We start from the raw sequence: 20,585 nt of genomic DNA on the forward strand, positions 1-20,585 counted from the left end.
TTCGGTCGCCCGAGATAGAAATGGCTCATGCCCGAAACGTCGATTCTCCTGCTCCTTGGATGTTGCCTGACCTGCTGCGCTTTTCCAGCAACACATTTTCGGCTCTGATCTCCAGCATTTGCAGTCCTCACTTTCTCCTCGAATGCTGTTATCGTGGCTTGCTCTAGTCCAATTTGGTCATTTCTTGTTCAATTTTCTTTTTATTCATTCACGGGATGTTGGTATCATTAGCTAAGTAGGATTTATTGCTCATCACTAATTGCCCAAAGGGCACTTAAGAGTCATCCATATTGCTGTGGGTCTGGAGTCACATGTAGACCAAATCAAGTAAGAACAACAATTTCCTTCCCTTAAGGACATTAGGGAAGCAGATGCGTTTTTCCTACAAACCGCAATGGATTCATGGTCATCATTAGACTTTTAATTCCAGGTTTTTTAACTAAATTCAAATTCCACCATCTGCCATGGCAAGATATGAACCTGGGTCCCCAGAACATTACCTAGGTCTCCAGGTTAACAGTCCAGAGAGAATACCAACTAACTGTAACCTTTCTTTTGTAGTCCTTAATATCGGAGCCATCTATTGATCTACTATCACAGGGGTTGATGCCCCAGGCTACTGTGGTCAGTCAGCCTGCATCAATGGCACAGGTTAGAATATAAATAACTTCCTTTATTTTTATGATTATCTTTTCTTCCATTTCCCTAAAATCTGGTTTAGAATCTTCAAACAAATTGACAAACAAGACAGACAGGAATTAACAAAGCATGTCTAGTGATACTTTCAAATTTAGGATTTTAATAAATATTTGTTTGATATTTTTTGTTTGCTCTATTCTCTGCCTTGACTTTGTTATTGTGAGAGTGTGTAAGTAATGTCCTTCTCTGGAAGAGACAGGAATTGAGTTCCGGAGTCCTGAGATCATGTTGCAGTTGGATAAGTCTCTGGTGCGGCCGCACCTGGAGTATTGTGTGCAGTTTTGGTCGCCATACTATAGGAAGGATGTGGAGGCACTGGAACGTGTGCAGAGGAGGTTTACCAGGATGTTGCCTGGTATGGTAGGAAGATCGTATGAGGAAAGGCTGAGGCACTTGGGGTTGTTTTCATTGGAGAAAAGAAGGTTTAGGGGTGACTTGATAGAGGTGTACAAGATGATTAGGAGTTTAGATAGGGTTGACCATGAGAACCTTTTTCCACGTATGGAGTCAGCTATTACGAGGGGACATAGCTTTAAATTAAGGGGTGGTAGGCATAGGACAGATGTTAGGGGTAGGTTCTTTACTCAGCGAGTCGTGAGTTCATGGAATGCCCTGCCAGTAGCAGTGGTGGACTCTCCCTCTTTATGGGCATTTAAGCGGGCATTGGATAGGCATATGGAGGATAGTGGGCTAGTGTAGGTTAGGTGGGCTTGGATCGGCGCAACATCAAGGGCCAAAGGGCCTGTACTGCGCTATATTCTTCTATAAATCTTCTATTCTATAAATCTATAAACCATGCCATTCACAAATAAGATCATTTAAACTAGTTAGACAGTTCATGGAGAGCTCACAGATTAACATTTTGCGTAACCTGCACACTGGGCCGTGCAGAACAGGTGCTTGGAGAGAGCAACATAGCAGCGGTTATGCCCATCCCATGATATTTGGTGGGTCCCATGGGAGGGAGAATCGCCCGGAGACAGTGGCAAATAGGTGCTATCACTGTGCACACATTGTAGGGACAGTGATGACTACTCACTCAGGCAATGAAGGGAACATCACACCCCTAGTATCATAAGCAGAAAAGATCAGGAAACAGGCTTCCAGACTCAATTGCCTCAACCATTGAAGAAATTTGTCACAACTTACCTTCGATGCAAAGGATGGGAACTGGTGAATGAATTTGGTGAAAGCACCAGTTTTCTGAAGGACATCATTTGAAAGGCAGAGGTGGTTGTGTGTATCATTTGGTATTTTTGGTGCTCTGGAAGAATATTAAAGCAAAGAGCATAGATGGCCGATGAGTGAATATGATAGCGGATAACCTATTGTCTGTGGATGTGGAGATATAATTGAAGAAGCCATCTCAAACCATGAATTAGTTTCTAGTGACACTGCTAGAGAGAGCTCATCAGACAAACCTGAAGCTGAACAAGGAAACATTGCAAGAGAAGATGGCCGTAATCAAGTGCATCGTTAATATACTGATAGCGAAAGAACTTTGTCCTGATCCTTATTAAGTGTGAGTTGCAGAGAGATGCAGCAACAAACAGATGTGAAGGTAGTTAAATCATTTGAAAGATCTTAGATAACTAAATTCTTGCACAATTTGCTGTCAAAGTGTGAACTTTTCTCAGAAGTTCAATGCAAAGGATTTGGGCAAATGATCAAGAAATGATCCTTAAATTGGTTTCCTGATTTTGAAAGGATAATCTGCCCTGTTTTCCATCATTGTATTTATGCAACTCTGAATGGTAGAAACTTTAATTAACTATGAATAGTTCTGAAACAAAAATCTTGTGGATGCTGCATTTAGGTTGATAATTGCATTTAGCCATGACTGTTCATACTAAACTGTAGCGAATTTACTGTTCAGCATTTGTAAAAATACCTGTTGTTATACGTCCAGTTCCCAGCACAGTTTGACGTGATTCAGTCTCTAAAGGATCAGCTTGAACAACGTACACGCATTCTGCAAGCAAATATCACATGGCAGCAAGAAGAACTCCAAAAAATTCAGGAGCAACTTTGCATGGTGGATGACTCAAATTTACAGGTAAGAGTACAGAATGAATTCTTGAAATGTATTGGCAAATCAGTAATAGATTGGAAGCTTCAGGGTTTAAGTTTATGATCAAAAGGTATTCAGGCCTTTCCTATTCAAGATCCATTTTTTGTCCAAATTCTGAAAAACAAAGTAAAATAACATTAATAACTATTTGAAAGTCAGAACAGAATAATTTCCCTGTGAGTGGAGCTTCTCAGGTGCTTCAGCATCCGTTGAAAATAATGAAGACTGAAAAATTATTGCATAAACTGCCAAATGAACTGTCAGGAAGTATGACCCTGACTTTCTGAGAGTTTGACCTTGAACACCTAGCTATCGGAATACAGGCTTCATGCTGGAACCTCAGATTAATTGGTGCAGTTGTATTTATGCAGGTAAAGGTCAGATATCATTAAGATTTGGTGTGTTCTAAGCCATCTGAAAGTCACACTCAGGATGTTTTCAGTAAATTGCCAGCAAAATATTGCCCAGACCTTTAGAGGGCTGATGCGTGGCAAGTAATATTTCTACCATACAAATATCGGGCAACAACCATTTTAAGTAAGAGACAATCTGACCAGCACCCCTTGACATTCTATGGTGTTATCATCCCCCGCTATCAACATCCTTGAGGTTATCATCGACCAGAAACTCAACTGGACTTGCCACATAAATACAGTGGCTACAAGAGAAGACCAGAGGCTAGGAATCCTGCAGTGAGTATTTCACCTAGCGACTCTTCAAAGTCAATCCACCATCCACAAGGCACAAGTCAGAACTGTGTTAGAATACTCCCCACTTACCTGGATGGGTGCAGCTCCAACAACACACCGCACCATTCAGAACACGCAGTGCATTTGATTGATACCACATCCACAAGCATCCACTTGCTCCACCACTGACACTCAGTAGCAGCAGTGTGTACTATCTGTGAGATGTATTGCAGAAATTCATTATAGACTGTTAGGCAGCACCTTCCAAAGCCCACAGCCACTTTCATCTAAAAGGATAAGGGCAGTTTTTACATGGGAAAATCACCACTTGCAAGTTCCCCTCCAAGCCACTCACCTTCCTGACTTGGAAACAGATCATTATTCCTTCACTGTCTCTGGGTCAAAAACCTGGAATTCCCTCCCTAAGGGCATTGTGGGTTAACCTTCAGCATGTGGACTGCAATAGTTCAAAATGGCAGCTCACCACCGCCTTCTGAAGGGCAACTAGGGATGGACAATAAATGCTGGCTAGCCAGCAACACCCATATCCCACAAATGAATAAAACAAACATTTTGCTGAAACTAAACAAGACACTAGTTAGACCACACCTGGAATACCATGAACAGTTTTGGTTCCCTTTGTAAGGAAACATATATTGACATTAGAGGCAATCCAGAGTAGTCACCCTAGGCTGATCCTGCGTACATACGATTGTCTTATGAGGAGAGGTTGAGTGGCTTAGACCTGTACTCATTGGAGTTTAGAAGAATGAGAGAAGACCTGACTGAAACATACCAAATTGTTTTGGGATTTGACAGGAGAGATTTGGAGAGGTTCCTTCCCCTTGTGGGAGAGTTGAGGCAAGAGGGCATAAACTCAGATTAGGGAGTTGCCCAATTAGAACATAGGTGAGGAGGAATTTCATTTCTCAGAAGGTGATGAACTGTAAATTTCATTATTGTGGAGGGCTATATAGGCTATGTTGCTAAGTATATTCACAGCTAAGGTAGAGAGACTTGTAATCAGCAAGAGAATCAAGGCTCTTAGTCATTTTCTGCCACTTTTTATATTCCGGCCAATCATCTTTGTGTGATTATATGATTTTTTTTCCTGCAGTTTTCTTAACTTCTTGTTAGCTCCTTAACTTCCTCCCCTTTGAAATTTTCTTCGCAGCAGGAATACTTTTCCTTTGTTCTATCATGGGATGTGGGTGTCACTGTAAATGCCAGCATTTTTTACCTTTCCCTGATTGTCCTTGAACTAAGTGACCTATTGGCCCAATTGAGAGGACAGTTAAAAGTTGACCACATTGTGGGTTCGGAGTCACGTGTAGGTCAGACGGGATAAGGATGACATATTTGCTTCCCCAGGACATTCGTTAACTGGACGGGCTTTTTTCCCAGCAGTCATCCTTGATTACATGGTCACCATTAGGCTAATTTGTTTTAATTCCCAGATTTTGTTGAATTTGGATTTGACCATCTGTCCCCCTTGAGTTTTTTTATTCTCTTGCAGGATGTGGATGTTATTGGCTGGGCAGAATGTTACTTATCCCTAGTTGCCCTTGAGGAGTTGGTGAGGAACATTAGTCTGGAACTCTGGATTACTAGTCCAGAGTACACTAGTATATTGCCAGTATGCCATCACCTTCACTGAAATATCCACTGCATCTGCTTTTCGACGGATGTATCCCCTAGCCTAGTGTCCCAATTCACTTCAGATAGATCAGTTTTCATGCCTGCAGTGTTTCCCATATTATTTATCCTGACCTCCCAATCAAGAGATTTGAATTTGAAATTTCAAAATAAATTAATCTATATTCAATCTCTGAACTCAACTTACCCCTCTGTTGTCATAGGGATGGGTAAATCAGAGTGGATCCTTGAAAAGGAATTAGGGAAATTGTCTACTGGAATTTTCCAGAAAGTTTTGGGGTTTGGAACTTTGTAAATTTGTAAACCCTGAGTTCAGCAGGCAGATACAGTTAACCTCCCCTATGAGCAGAAAAGGAACAATTGATGTGAAGCAGAGGGCTGTTAGGCTGTTTCTGAACTGGAGTTCTCAGTAAGAATAAAGTGAAGCCTTAAGTTGGAGCTGAGAAATCTGCGGTCATCAGATTGGAAAAGAATTTGGACGATTGTTTCACTGCAAGCGAGTGGAAGGATCCCCATGAGATTTCATTCCTTAGAGAATATCAAGAATACTGAGAAGAAAAAAAAATCAGATGGAACTTTGGAGAACTGAGGCTGACATTTGAGTTAATCCCAGGAAAGGTTTCTGGCTTCTTATTAAGCTTTTGTAGGTTCAAAAGCTTTTAAGGGGGAGTTGCAAGGAAAAAGGGAAGGTTCAGTTGAGAATATTAGACAAAAGCAAATGTGATTGTGCTTTATTATCTACCATACTCATCCAGACAAGTAAAGAGTATTCTATCTCACTCCTGATGTGTGCCTTGTGATACATGTAATTTCTTGTGATTTTCACAGGGTGACACTGTGTCTGGATTGAACGCAGTTATATTATTGAAGTTTCTGAATCTAGTCATTAGGGGGTAGCATGCAAACAGGCAGTGAGGGATCTTGTGATGCAGTGGTATTGTCCCTACCTCTGACCGAGGAGGAATAGGTTTAATTCTCACCTGCTCTAGAGGTGGCTAATGTCTTTGAACAGGTTGATTAGAAAATCTGGCAGGAACGCAGTAGGAAACTTCACTTTCTCAGTGACAGGTTTTTTTTAATCATCCGTGATTATAGTGTATGAAATTGCAAACCAGTTTTACAGACACATGTTTATAATTCTTTTACACATGGCACACAGGGGAAGTGTATAACCTGAGAAACTAGAATCTTACCCCACAGACATATAACAAAAGTTACTATCTTAGCTGACTTGTTAATATCAGTAACAGCACTGTGAAGTGTGCTTACACCATATGGACTGCAGTGCTTCAAGAAGGAAGCTTACCATCAGCTTGTCAAAGGAATTTAGAAATGGTTAAGAATTGTTGGCTGTGATTCTCACATTTCATAAATGGAATAGAAAATTCAAATAGAATTTAAGATCTAAAAATCAGAAACAAACTGTTGAACATCTTTTTTAAAGCTTGCTTTTCCTCCTTTCAGTTATTGCTGCAGCAGCCAACGTCTATCAGCCTGAGTCCATTACAGTATCAAGAATCACAGCAGCAAAAGCAGCAACAACTGGGTCTTATTGCGCATGAGCATGATCTCCCCAATAAACAGGTACCAATAGGATCAACATAATAGCGCCAAGCATACTCACAAACCAACAAAATTATTAGTTTTGAAAGTGAAAACATAAAATGTTGGAAACACCATATCAGATCCATCATTATAGTGGGCTCTGCATTAGGAATGGGAAACTGGAAGCTAAGTGGTAAGTTAGGGCTGAACAAACCAATAAAACTGTGAACTCATTTAGACTAATGATTTTGCTTGGCATAGGCCATGTAAGAATTCTTCCCATCAAATAAAGCAAATAAAATGCAGTTAGTGAAGGTGAGTATGTGTAATTTTACAAGATATTATGAGAGGAATTTATTGATGGTGGTCTGGAGGATGTGCCAATCCACCTAACTCATGGAGGAAACTGGAGCACCTGAAGGAAACCCACATAGGCACAGGGAGAATTTGCAAACTCCAATTTGCAAACCTGAGATTGGAGGTGCTGTGAGGTAGCAGTGCTAACCACTGAACTACCATGCCACCTCTAGTTAAACTCACCCCTTTAAAGATTCACAAGTTTTTCACAAGCAACCATATTACATGAGGTGATCTTAGAGTGCTTGTGATGAATAGAATTGATGCATGTAAGGGAAAACTAGCTAACCCCATTGAGGAGAAAGGAATTGAGGAATCAACCCATGCTTAACTGTAAGAGGAGGTTTGCCTGGAGCATTAACAAACAGCTTAACTCTGTTGTAAAATTTGGAGTAATTCTATACTATAGATATACAAATGAGCTAATCCACAAGCTTCTGGAAGATTCAGCTTTCTGAGCATAGTCAGGTGCAAATACAACATGAAATTTTGGGAGATGACTATCTAGGTCTCTAGTAAGGCTGATACAAATGTTTGATGCATTTCACACTAAACAGGTTTTTATTTGCTAAACGGAATATTTGGACTTTGATCTTTCTGCTCAACAAGATGTTTTTAATGTTTTTGTAGAATGCTAAAATGATACATGCTGGATGTGTGGTACAGACCTCAATGCCCAATATTTCCTCTGCAAGCCTGGCATTACATTTCAGCAGTCCTGTGATGTTCTCTCAGGCCCCGTCAATGGCAATCCAAAGTGATGGCACCATTGGTCATTCAGGTCTCAACTTTGGTCATGACAGGCAACTAAGGTAGTAGCAATTTTGTTTCATAAATTACAATCAAATGTATGAATAACAAGCTTAAAGAATTACCTTTAGGAAGATATTTCTTATCTATATGAATTATCTATCAGAAAAAACATGAATTTTAGCAATTTACATAGCAGCAGTTACAAGCGGTGTTCCGCAAGGATCTGTTTTGGGACCATTGCTGTTTGTCATTTTTATAAATGACCTGGAGGAGGGGCTAGAAGGTTGGGTGAGCAAGTTTGCGGATGATACGAAAGTTGGTGGAGTTGTTGCCAGTGAGGAAGGATGTGTCAGGTTACAGTGGGATATAGATAAGCTGCAGAGCTGGGCAGAAAGGTGGCAAATGGAGTTCAATGTAGCTAAGTGTGAGGTGATTCACTTTGGTAAGAGTAACAAAAAGATGGGATATTGGGCTAATGGTCGGATACTTGGTAGTGTGGATGAGCAGAGGGATCTTGGTGTCCATGTACACAGATCTCTGAAAGTTGCCACCCAGGTAAATAGTGCGGTGAAGAAGGCACATGGCGTACTGGCTTTTATTGGTAGAGGAATTGAGTTCCGGATTCCTGAGGTCATGTTGTAGTTGTATAAGACTCTGGTGCGGCCGCACCTGGAGTATTGTGTGCAGTTTTGGTCGCCATACTATAGGAAGGATGTGGAGGCACTGGAACGGGTGCAGAGGAGATTTACCAGGATGTTGCCTGGTATGGTAGGAAGATCGTATGAGGAAAGGCTGAGGCACTTGGGGCTGTTTTCATTGGAGAAAAGAAGGTTTAGGGGTGACTTGATAGAGGTGTACAAGATGATTAGGGGTTTAGATAGGGTTGACCATGAGAACCTTTTTCCACGTATGGAGTCAGCTATTACGAGGAGGCATAGCTTTAAATTAAGGGGTGGTAGGTATAGGACAGATGTTAGGGGTAGATTCTTTACTCAGCGAGTCGTGAGTTCATGGAATGCCCTGCCAGTAGCAGTGGTGGACTCTCCCACTTTATGGGCATTTAAATGGGCATTGGATAGGCATACGGAGGATAGTGGGCTAGTGTAGGTTAGGTGGGCTTGGATCGGCGCAACATTGAGGGCCAAAGGGCCTGTACTGCTCTGTATTTCTCTATGTTCTAATTAGAATGTTTCCCTTTTACTTCTGGAAGAAAAGCTTTAATCATTAACCTCATTGGTTTCAGTGCCAATTTTCACTGATTGAGGCTTAATAGCATAAAACAGACCTATGTTTCAGGGAAAGTTGGCAATCTCAGTAAATATAAGGCCAAGTTTGCAACTTGAAAGAAAAACATTCACTGTTGCACCAGAAGTGATTGTTGTGCCATTTCAGACATGATGCTGAGGAAAATAAAAGAGTGTTTTATGTTATATCTGATTGCTCTATCTGTCTTCTGTGAATGATTGATGCTGATATATTGACTAAAAAACGAAAGTAATTTTCTGTTACGTTAAGTCAATTATCAAATAATTGTGAAGGGAAAACATGAATTGAGTTTTACTTTTAGGAACAAAGGAACAGTGAGACAGAATGCCTAGTCACCTTCTAATGCCATTGATTACAATAACTGATGGGTTCCAGGCATGTTCTATGTTGCCAGTGGGCAGCTCACAAATGCAAGGGATTGAAATCCAGTGATCTTGCTTCACAAGAGCTGCAACAGCTTTCAACTCAGGGAGCTTAAAGAGGGAGAAGTGTCTCTCCCTGCAATCATTGCAAATGTTGGCAGAAAGATCTGTAACGTTGACCAGTGGAAATCAAAGCATTTATCACCACTATGCTGCGCCACATCAATTTTTGGGAACTCAATAACAGGAGCAGGGATGCCAGGTTCCCACTGGCATTTACTTAGAGTGGGTGGGGAAAATGCAATCGGAATGTGGCAGACTTAGGTGTGGAATTGGAAATTGAGTTGACGTGGCAAAGAACTCAATATCTCTCTTCGTCTACAACCCTGACCACTTTCAGGCAGTGTAACAAAGGACCATCCAGGCTTCCATGTTTCTCCTGTTTTGCTAGTCAACAAAGAATTGTTCATTGTTAACATATAAAAAATGTCAATTGCTAACAGTGAAATGCTGTTTTTGGAATGCTGGTGGTACAGTGACAATTCAATCAATATATTCTGGATATTTGTATTTAACTTTTCATTTCCTATCCTGAAGTTGTTGTGCCATTTTGTGTGAAGAACAATAATCTATACTGCCACAAATCTGATATTCTATCAATTCTAATATAGTAAAAATTAATGTAGTATCGTGAATTAGGACACTTTGAGTTTTCTACAGCACTTATTATTTTACTACACCATGCATCAAATAGTATAGTAGAGAAGAGGGGCAAGTTAAATAGTCAAAGCAGGCAAGAGCAAGACAGAAAATGAGGTTAGACTGATAAATTAAAATACATTTATTTCAATGCACAAGACCTGCAAGGTAAGTTAGATGAACTTAGGGCATAATTGTAAACAAGAAACTAGGATATCATAGCTATCACAGAAATATGGCTCAGGGAGGGACAGGACTGGCAGCTTAATGTTCCAGGATATAGTTGTAATAAGAAGGATAGAAAGGGGGCAAGACAGGAGCGGGAGTTGCATTTTTGGTTAGGGATAACATTACAGCCGAATGTTATTCCTGCGAGAATGTCCAGTGTGTTAAGGGCTTGGATGGAGAGGAAGTTGTGTATGAAAATGTTTTTTTATTCTATCCATGGATGTACCTACTAGAGAAGGAGCACTACTTGACCTTCTCCTGGGAAATAAGGCTAGACAAATAACTGAGGTGTCAGTGGGGAAGCATTTTGGGGCCACTGATCATAATTCTATTCATTTTAAAACAGTTATGGAAAATGATAGACCTGATCTAAAAGTTAAAGTTCTAAACTGGAGTAATGCCAATTTTGAAGGCATTAGGCAGGAACTTTCAAAAGTTGTTTGGGAGAGGATACACCAAGGTGGTTGGAAAACTAGAGGCCTTCAAAAATTAGGTAACAAGAGTTCAGAGACAGTATGTTCCTGTTAGTGCAAAGGGCAAGGCTGGTAGGTGTAGGGAATGCTGGATGACTAGGAAAACTGAGGAGAAAATGTGTTGCTGGAAAAGCGCAGCAGGTCAGGCAGCATCCAAGGAACAGGAGAATCGACGTTTCGGGCATAAGCCCTTCTTCAGGAATGCCTGAAGAAGGGCTTATGCCTGAAACATCGATTCTCCTGTTCCTTGGATGCTGCCTGACCTGCTGCGCTTTTCCAGCAACACATTTTCAGCTCTGATCTCCAGCATCTGCAGCCCTCACTTTCTCTCTAGGAAAACTGAGGCTCTGGTCAAGAAAAAGGAGGCATATGATGGGATCGAGTGAATCCCTAGAGGAGTATAGGGGCAGTAGGAGTATACTTAAAAGGGAAATTCGGAGGGCAAAAAGGGAACATGAGATAGCTTTGGCAACAAGAGTTAAGGAGACTCCAAAGAGATTCTACAAATACTTTAAGGGGAAAAGAGTAACTGTGGAATGAATAGGGGCCCTTAAAGATCAACAAGGCCATCTAAGTGTGGAACCACAGGAGATAGGTGAGATATTAAATTTATATTTTGCGTCAATATTTACTGTGGAGAAGGACATGGAAGCTAGAGAACTTGGGAGAGGTAAATAGCAAGGTCTTGAAAAGTGTCCATATTATGGCAGAGGAGGTATTGGATGTCTTAAAACACATAAAGATGGATAAATCCCCAGGACCTGATCAGGTGTACCTCAGAACTTTATTGGAAGTTCGAGAAGAGATTGCTGGGCCCCTTGCTGAGACATTTGTATCGTTGGTAACAACAGGTGAGGTGCTGGAAGACTGGATGTTAGCTAATATGCTGCCATTATCTAAGATAGGTGATAAGGAAAAGCCAGAGAACCATAGACCAGTGAGCCTGATGTCAATGGTGAGTAAGTTGTTGGAGGGGATTCTGTGGGATAGGATTTACATGCATTTGGAAAGACAGTGACTGATTAGAGATAGTCAATATGACTTTGTGCGTGGGAAATTGTGTCTCACTAACTTGACTGAGTTTTTTGAAGAAGTAACAAAGAAGATTAATGAAGGTAGAATGGTAGTTGCTGTCTATATGAACTTCAGAAAGGCATTCGACTAGGTTCCACATGATAGGCTGGTTAGCAAGGTTAGATCGCATGGAATCCAGAGGGAGCCAGCCAATTAGATACAAAATTGGCTTGAAGGTAGGAGACAGTGGGTGGTGATGGAGTGTTTTTTTTCAGACTGGAGGCCTGTGACCAGTGATGTGTCACAAGGACCAGTGGTGGTCCTCTGCTTTCCGTCATTTAGATATGAGGTATGGAAGTAAGTTTGTAGATGACACCAAAATAAATCATGTAATGGATTGTGAAGATGTTTATCTCAGAGTACAATGGAACATTAATCAGATGGGCCAATGAGCTGAGGAGTGGCAGATGGAGTTTAATATAGATAAATGTGAGGTGCTGCATTTTGATAAGGCAAATCGGAACAGGACTTATACAGTTAATGGTAGGGCCTTGGGAGTGTTGCGGAACAAAGAAACCTAAGGCTGCAGATGCATAGTTCCTTGAAAGTGGAGTTGCAGGTGGACAGGTTGGTAAGGAAAACAATTGGCACACTTGCCTTTATTGGTCAGCGCATTGATTATAGCAGTTTGGAGGTCATGTTACGTCGGTACAGGACAGTGGGGAGGCTATAAGCTGGTGGTACAACGATAACATTTAAAAGGCATCTGAATGGGTATATGAACAGGAGGGGTTTAGAGGGATATGGGCCAAATGCTGGAAAATGGGACTAGATTAGTTTTGGATATCTAGTCAGAATGGACGAGTTGAACCGAAGGGTCTGTTTCCATGCTGTATAACTCTATGACTCTATGAAGAATATATGAACTGAATAAAGATTTCTGTATCAGCAGCCAACTGAAATTCATTCTGATATACTTGGAGACGGTTTCACTATAATCAAACTCGAAACACTGATTGTTTAAGTGATTGGGCCAGAATTGTTTGTCAGAATTGTTGTGTAGTTAATGGTGGTCACTGTTATTTCTGCATAACTAGTGCAGCAACTTAGTAGAGAAGCAAATGTGCAGCTAGCTACAAATATTGAAAGGTGCCTTGTCACTATTAACTTTACAAAAACAATATTTCTGCCTCACTTTTGAAATGCATTGAAAATTGATGCAGTTGTTTTATTTGCAAATTAGGTACAAAATAAAGTTATTGCAAAGATTTTGGACCAGTAATTACAAATTAAAATATCCTTCTTGCCTAGACAAAATACAAGCGTGCAGCTTAATTTCTTCAAACTGTTGAAGATTTTAAAAATACCAAGTTTATTTTTTTCATTAGCTTTCCCTTTCTGTCTCTTTTTCTTTCTAAATCCAATTGTTTCCTTCCTTTCTTTAATCCTCTTTCTGTATCTGATTTGACATTGAGTTTGCCTGCACTAATTTACATTACTATCTCAGTCCTTGTGTCGTTTATTTCACTACCTTTCATTTGGATTGATTGAGGACACACATTTCCATCTCCAGTTCACTTAATTCCCAAGTGCATATTGTTTTCCACTATGCTGCCATCAGCTTGCACTTCCATCACTTGTGATGCAAAACCTAAATGCACACGAGATTGGAGACGTAATGCCGCCAAGACTGTGCCCACCAAGACTGAGCCTTTCCCAAGAGCCTATAACAGATCTTTCTGCAGTGATGACGGACAAGGTGAGCTCCAGTTTTATTGGGTGGTCACCATGGCCCAGAATTTCTATGCACCTTACACAATCCAGGATTCCATTGGAGGCATTTGTGGTATTTCCCAAACAGCCACACATTACTGCATCAGAGTGGTAGTGGAGTTCCTATTAAGAAAGGTCAGACAGTACATATACTGTCAAACTGCTGAATGGCCATCAAGCTGAGCGAACCTGAGGAATATGCATAATCGCTGGACTCCCCCAGATGCGAGATATCATGGGACATATGTTTGTGGCCATCAAGGTTTACGCAGAACAGCTAGGAGACTTCATTCACCAGAAGAAATTCCATTCCATCAGCATTTCAATTGCTTTGCACCATTGGCACTTATGTGCTCATTATCCTTGCGACTTGCACCTACACACAGGCACTCCCACTTATTTCCAGAAATGCTATAAGGCAGCTCAAATTTAATTCAGCAGTCAGGTTCAGATTTAAGTTCCTTGTAGAAGGTTCATGTTTAATGTCTACTTTATCTGTTTATAATGAAGGTTTTAAAGAGAATTTTAATTAAGGAGAGACTACAAGAAAAATTCCACGGAGCAATGTGAATTAATGCCATGTGAATTCCATAACATATTTTTATTGTAATGTGCTAAAAGCACCCTGCACCAGAAAAACAGAACTTGCAAAGTGAGAATTGGAAAGCTGCCGTAACAATTGCAGCTGATGTTTTGCGAAGGCTGGGCCAAGGATGCCTATGAATAGATTTGTAAGTCAGTCTATTTCTGACATGAAATCCTGGAAGAAAAATCTGCATTCTACAAATGTTACCTCAGCTGCATTATTATGTTAAGATGGGGTTCTCACTGTTTCTGAAAGTAACTTTCTGAGACAGATGTTTTGTCCATTGATGTAGATTGTGTAAATAATTTTCATCCATGATTCTGGTCAACAACTACTATTTATGGGGCATAACCAATGTGATCATTTATCTACTGCAACATGGTGATATAACATCCTTTAAAAATAAACTGCACTCTGAATGGGGCTTAACTTCAGACTTAGATATATCATATTCACATTAAGGTTACCAGTCTCATAAATGTAATCCTCTGACATCTGTAGACTTGCAGGGAATACTTTAGAAAGTAGGTATGCAGGGAGAAAGCGAGGACTGCAGATGCTGGAGATCAGAGCTGAAAATGTGTTGCTGGAAAAGCGCAGCAGGTCAGGCAGCATCCAAGGAGCAGGAGAATCGACGTTTCGGGCATGAGCCCTTCTTCAGGAAGAAGGGCTCATGCCCAAAAAGTAGGTATGCAGCACATATATTGCTTTTAAGCACAATTCATTGATCAGTTGTGATAGATATTATATACAAGCTGGATTGTAGTAAATGCTAATGTGAAAATGTGAGTTTTTTTCATGGTTTGCATTTTTCTTTTTAAGGATGCTGCTCAGTCAACCCATTCAACCATTGATGCCTATTACGTGCCACAACAGACAACCCACAGAATTCACTCCCACTGGACAACAAGCTAAGTATGTCAAAACTATTTAGGGATCTAAATGCCACAGTTCTCTTCATTGTAAAATTTTCTTTGTTATGGTTCCAAACATTCACATGTGGCAATCCCAAGTTTAATTTACAGGATACGCATGTAATTTAACAAAATTATATGTCATTTTACATTAACTCAAAGTGATAAAGTATTATATATTGTGGATGGAAAGACCCATTTTACCTAATTCAACACTCTTCATTGGTGGAACAGACAAATTTGCTCTACTTATCAAGTTCAAAATGTTTCAATTTGAAGAAATCAAATCCCATAAGTCTTAAAATAGTCCATTTTATGGTTGTTGATTTATTGGTTCAAATTTGTTTTCTGGTGTTGTCAATGTTTTTTCTACATATTCTCCTGAGGATGCATTTTATAGTCTTGAGCATGCTTACACTGGGGTGGTGGTGGGGGTTGGGGGGGGGGGGGAGCGGAGCACATACAATACAAGGTATGTCCAGTCTACCACCTTCCAAGTTGTCCCTTTACTGCAGTAACTAATGAGTACCAAAATCAGCCATCTATCCACCCATGTTTAGATTAATAATTAATGGCTAATTGACCTTGTTATCAAACCATCATAAAGTTGGCATAGGCAGGAGTGAGTCATCCAGTGTTTTAGCCCAAATCGAAAAAAGGCAAGAAGAATGGGATGCATATCAATCATGGGGGGTCTGTGTACATCAAGGGCAACCCTGACTGAAAAATGTTATCCACCCATCATTCCTTTCTGCTTCCCCTCCAAAACTTACCCTCCACAACCCATCTTTACCCACTCCAGACCCCACTCACTAAGCCCAACGCACCTGGCTCTTTGTCCATTTTTATCATGGGCCTCCTTGCAGACCTGGCAATGAACACTTCCAGATTCTGCTGCTGCTTGGACTGTTGGAATCACCAGACCTAGATGTTATGCTTCCTCCCATAGAGGTGTGTAAGTCCCACTTTCTCCTCATTCAGGTCTCCTTGTTTCAGGTGCATTGACACCTGGCAATTTTTCTGCCTGGCGGGGAAATGCATACTTCCATTTCACTGACAAAAATCATTCCTATGAGCAGATTCTGCATTCTTTATGTTCAGGTACTTGACCATAGCGCCGACTGTCTTGTTGTACAAAAGTAAGATCTGGAAATGTAGTTGTGATTCCTTCTATGCCCTCAAAGGTACTTCTCTAATCTTCTAAAACACAAGCTGCCAAAGATTTCAGTGCAATTACAGTACATACAAATGAATAAACTGTTTTATTTTACAATTAGCAAGATTATGCAATCGACAATAATAGGGGATTTCAACTTCCCAATGCTAACTGGGATAGATAAAGTGTTAAAGTCTCATAGAGGGTGCAATTTGTTTCATCTATCCAGGAGAGCGTTTGAAATTAGCATATAGAAACTCCCACCAAAGACAGGGCAGCGCTGGAACTAATTTGAGAGAGTAAAGTTGGTCAACTGTTAGAAGTGATCACACTTAGTAAGATTTAAGGTAGTCATTAAAAAGGACAAAAATAGACTAGAAATAAAGATTTTTAAATTGGGGAAGGCTGATATTAATATGATTAGACAGGACCTGGCCATTATGGCCTGGGAGCTGCTGCCTGTAGGAAAATCTACATTGGAGAAGTGAGAGTCATTCAAAAAAGAAATAGTGGAAGGACAGGGCCAACATATTCCTGTAAAGGTGAAGAATAGGACTAAAAATTTCAGAGAACCCTGAATATCAAGGAATGTTCAAGGAAAAAAAGTGAGTCTTATTGTAGATAACCATCAGAATACCAAAAGCCCTAGAAAATACAGACAGTTACTTAAAAATTAAATTAGACAAACAAAGTTGGGATGAGGGGAGGTGCATGAAAAAACAGTGCCAGATAAAATAAAGGACTCTCGAAAGGCATTTTGTAGATATAATAGGAGCCAGAAGATGATCATGGAAAGAGGAGAACCTATTATGGACATAATCAGAAAACCAAAGGTGGAGCTGGAAGATGTAGGTGAGGTTTAAATTAATGCTTTACATCTGTATTCGCAACAGAGAAGGACAAGGTAGGTATAGAAATCAGGGAAGAATACTGTGATACACATTAACAATTTACAATTGAGAGGGAGGGGATATTATCATGGTTTTAACATGCCTAAAATTAGATAAGTCCCAGGCCTGGATGAATTGTATCCCAAGATGCTGAGGGAATCAAGGAACACGATTTCAGAAGTTAACTTGCAAATCCTCTCTGGGCACAGGAGTGGTGCCAGAGGATTGGAGGACAACTAATGTGGTACCATACAAGGATAGTAGGAATGAACCCAGGGAACTGTAGGCCAGTGAGTCTAAAATCAGTGGTGGGCAAACTATTAGAATCAATTTCCACTTGGAGAGACAAGGATTAATCAAGGATAGTCAGCATGGCTTTCTCAACAGGAAATCATGTGTGACAGGTTTGATTGAGTTTTTTTGAAGAGATGACGAGATGTGTGGATGAGGGCAATAAAGTGGATTTAGTCTACATGAGCTTCAGTAAACCTGGCAATGTCTCACATGCAAGACTGATCAAGAAGGTAACTGTCTATGGGATCCAGGGCAATTTGGCAAATTGAATCCAAAATTAGCTCTGTGACAGGAGGCGGAGGATAATGGCTGAAAGTTATTGTTTTATGACAAGAAGCCTGGGTTCAATGGCATATTGTAGGGTTTGGTGTTGGGTCCCTTACTGTTTGTTGTGTACATTAATGATCTAGTCATGAATGTAAAATGTTTGATCAGTGTATTTGCAGATGACACAAAAATTGGTGGTTAGTAAATAGTGAGGAAAAAAAGCCTTAAACTACAGGATGATATAGATTGGTTGGTCAAATGGGCTAAACAGAGGCAAATGGAATTTAATCCTGAAAAGTGTGAGGTGACTCATTTTGGGAGGATCAATAGACAATTGAGTATACAATGAGTGCAAAGATCATATGCACAGAGGATCAGAGGGTCCTTAGTGTGCATGTCCACAGATCCTTAAAGGCAACAGGACAGGTAGATGGTTAAATGAGGCATACGGCGTATTTTCTTTTCATATAATAGATATTGAATATAAGGAGCTTTTTAAGAGTTTAGCTAGGCCATAGCTGGAGTGCAGTTCTGAATGCTACACTATATGAAGGATGGTGCAAAGAAAATTCACCATTATGTGATCTAGGTTGCAACATTTCAGCTATGAAGAGACTAGACTGACTGGGTTTGTTTTGCTGAGATCAGAGAAAGCTGAGGAGGGATCTGATTGAGATATATAAAGTTATGAGGGGCATAGATAGAGCAGACAGGAAGAAACCTTTCCCCTTAGAGGGTCAGTAGCAGGGAGCATAGACTTAAGGTAAAATGCAGAAGGTTTAGAGAGGACTTAAGGAAGAATTATTTTACCCAGACGGTGGTCGGTATCGGGAACTCACTGCCTGAAAAGGTGGTAGAGATGGGAGCTCTCACAACATTTAAGAAGTATTTAGATGATCATGTGAAGTACTTTAGCATACAAGATCAAATGTTGGAAGATGGACTAGAATGGATAGGTGCTTGATGACCAGTGTGGACACAATGGGCCGAAGTATCTCTTTCCGTGCTGTAAATCTTTAGGACTCTATGACTCACATAGGAAGGGGGATTATTGGCAGCACTCTGTCTCAACTACAAGTTGTTGGTCCAGGCATCTTATATAACCTGGTGATGATGACCTTTACAACACATAACTGGTGCAGATCTGGCTCCATTGTGAGGAGGACAAACCCAGAAAAAGTAAAGGAAAAGAGGAAAGTTTTCTTTTGCAGAGAAGTGTTGCCAATTTAATTGCCTTCTTCTTTAAGAAAGGCTTAACCAGTTCATCAGAAGCTGAAAGCATTTAAATGCACCTCAGGCAGCGCAGGGCCTTGACACTGTAACTGTTATCAGCTGCTCTAGCGCCAAAACGTCAGCCAGACCAGAAGAGAAAAAGTGCAGAAAAAGCCAGTGAAACAACACTATGAGCCAATCCAAATCAGATACAATTTGAGTCAGCTGAGGTACAATTGGATTTCTGAGCTCCAGCAGTATGTTAAACTCTTAAGTGAAAAGGGTAGATACTATAGCTGTATAATTAAAAAAACCCAGATTCCCAGGCTGGGAATCTGGAAAACAAAATGAACATATTTACCAATAAAATGAGTAGTGGCTGGCTTGCAATTTTGAATGGATGTCATAGGATACAGCTACAAAATTCTAAACAGAGCAGTAACTTTATCTTGATGTCTGGACTATCTGGAAATTTGAAACAAATTTCAACATCAATTGATCCACTGAAGAAGAAGATTAAGACCAGTAAAACAGCTCAGCCAACACTTGGCTACATGTAATTTTCAGAGGAAATGGAGATTTGTGGAGCTTGTTGTCCAATCAGAAGCAGAAGACACTGGAGATGAGATGTAGGAGAAATACCAGAAACTGAGTATCAATTTCTGCCCTAAGCCAAGAGTTTTAGATTAGATTTGATTTCCTATAGTGTGGAAACAGGCCCTTCGGCCCAAGCAGTCCATACCGACCCTCTGAAGAATAATCCACGCAGATCCATTTCCCTCTGACTGCTGCACCTAACACTGTGGACAACTTAGTAATTCACCTGACTTACACATCTTTGGACTATGGGAGGAAATCCAGGCTGACACAGGGAGAGCGTGCAAACTCCACACAGACAGTCACCCGAGGCTGGAATCGAACCTGGGACCGTGAGGCAACAGTGCTAACCACTGAGCCACCGTGCCACCCCATTTGTAGTACCCCCATAAAGTCACTGCTCTACTTTGATAGGTATTCATTTACAATTTAAGTTTCCTGTGTTACCTCACCAGACTGCCTCCTTTTGCCTAAATAAGTAAAATCTCAGATGAACAAATAAAATTTGGGATTTGAGTTTAAATTGTATCCTAAAACTTATACATTTCCCAGCAGACAATGGGAGCAAACATATTTAAGTTGATGGATGGCGCTACCGTATTGCCGTTGCACTATTTTTCACTTTAAAATGTACATACCACAATGGCGGGTGTAGTTTTCAGAGTTTTACATGAAATTTTGATTGTGTATGGGATCCATGATATTGGCGATCTGACAACAGACGAGACTTTGTTGATGAGCCTTTCAGTCGATTTACAGTCACTTTTGAAATTCAGCATGTACAGAGGAACCTCGATTATCTGAATGAGATGGGCAGGCACTACTTTGTTCAGATAATTGATTATTTGGTTAATTGATTCAATGCCTCTCCTCTGGGGCTCAGAGTTTTCTGAAGTTTCGTTTTTCCTCATTCAGCCTGCCTTGCTCCCTCTCTGTGTGTCAGGGTTCGTTTCTGAGCAGAGACACACTTGTGTATAAGGGATCTGTAGCATTGCTGAAGCCTCCCACACCCCCCCCCCCCCACCCCCACACCATCCCCATCAGTTGAATGGAATTGACACAGCGAGCACTTGCTACGTCCGTT

The 20,585-nt window shown here is 40.6% G+C and overlaps 1 protein-coding gene across 8 annotated transcripts in view; it reads left to right on the forward strand.

Moving 5' to 3' along the window:
• The window catches only part of LOC122550643 (neuronal PAS domain-containing protein 2-like), a 122,124-nt gene that overhangs the window by 93,560 nt on the left and 7,979 nt on the right, over positions 1 to 20,585 (forward strand). For all 8 annotated transcript variants that reach the window (XM_087988096.1, XM_087988095.1, XM_043691704.2 and 5 more), the window contains 5 exons: positions 562 to 651; positions 2,609 to 2,755; positions 6,580 to 6,699; positions 7,648 to 7,829; positions 14,994 to 15,086. In XM_087988096.1, coding sequence (XP_087844222.1) covers positions 562 to 651; positions 2,609 to 2,755; positions 6,580 to 6,699; positions 7,648 to 7,829; positions 14,994 to 15,086 — 632 coding nt within the window. The remainder of the gene's footprint in view (positions 1 to 561; positions 652 to 2,608; positions 2,756 to 6,579; positions 6,700 to 7,647; positions 7,830 to 14,993; positions 15,087 to 20,585) is intronic.

The sequence above is a fragment of the Chiloscyllium plagiosum genome, unplaced genomic scaffold (genome assembly GCF_037043375.1).
Source record: "Chiloscyllium plagiosum isolate Xiang-an unplaced genomic scaffold, Cpla_swu_hap1 HiC_scaffold_6, whole genome shotgun sequence".
Classification (NCBI taxonomy): Eukaryota; Metazoa; Chordata; class Chondrichthyes; order Orectolobiformes; family Hemiscylliidae; genus Chiloscyllium; species Chiloscyllium plagiosum.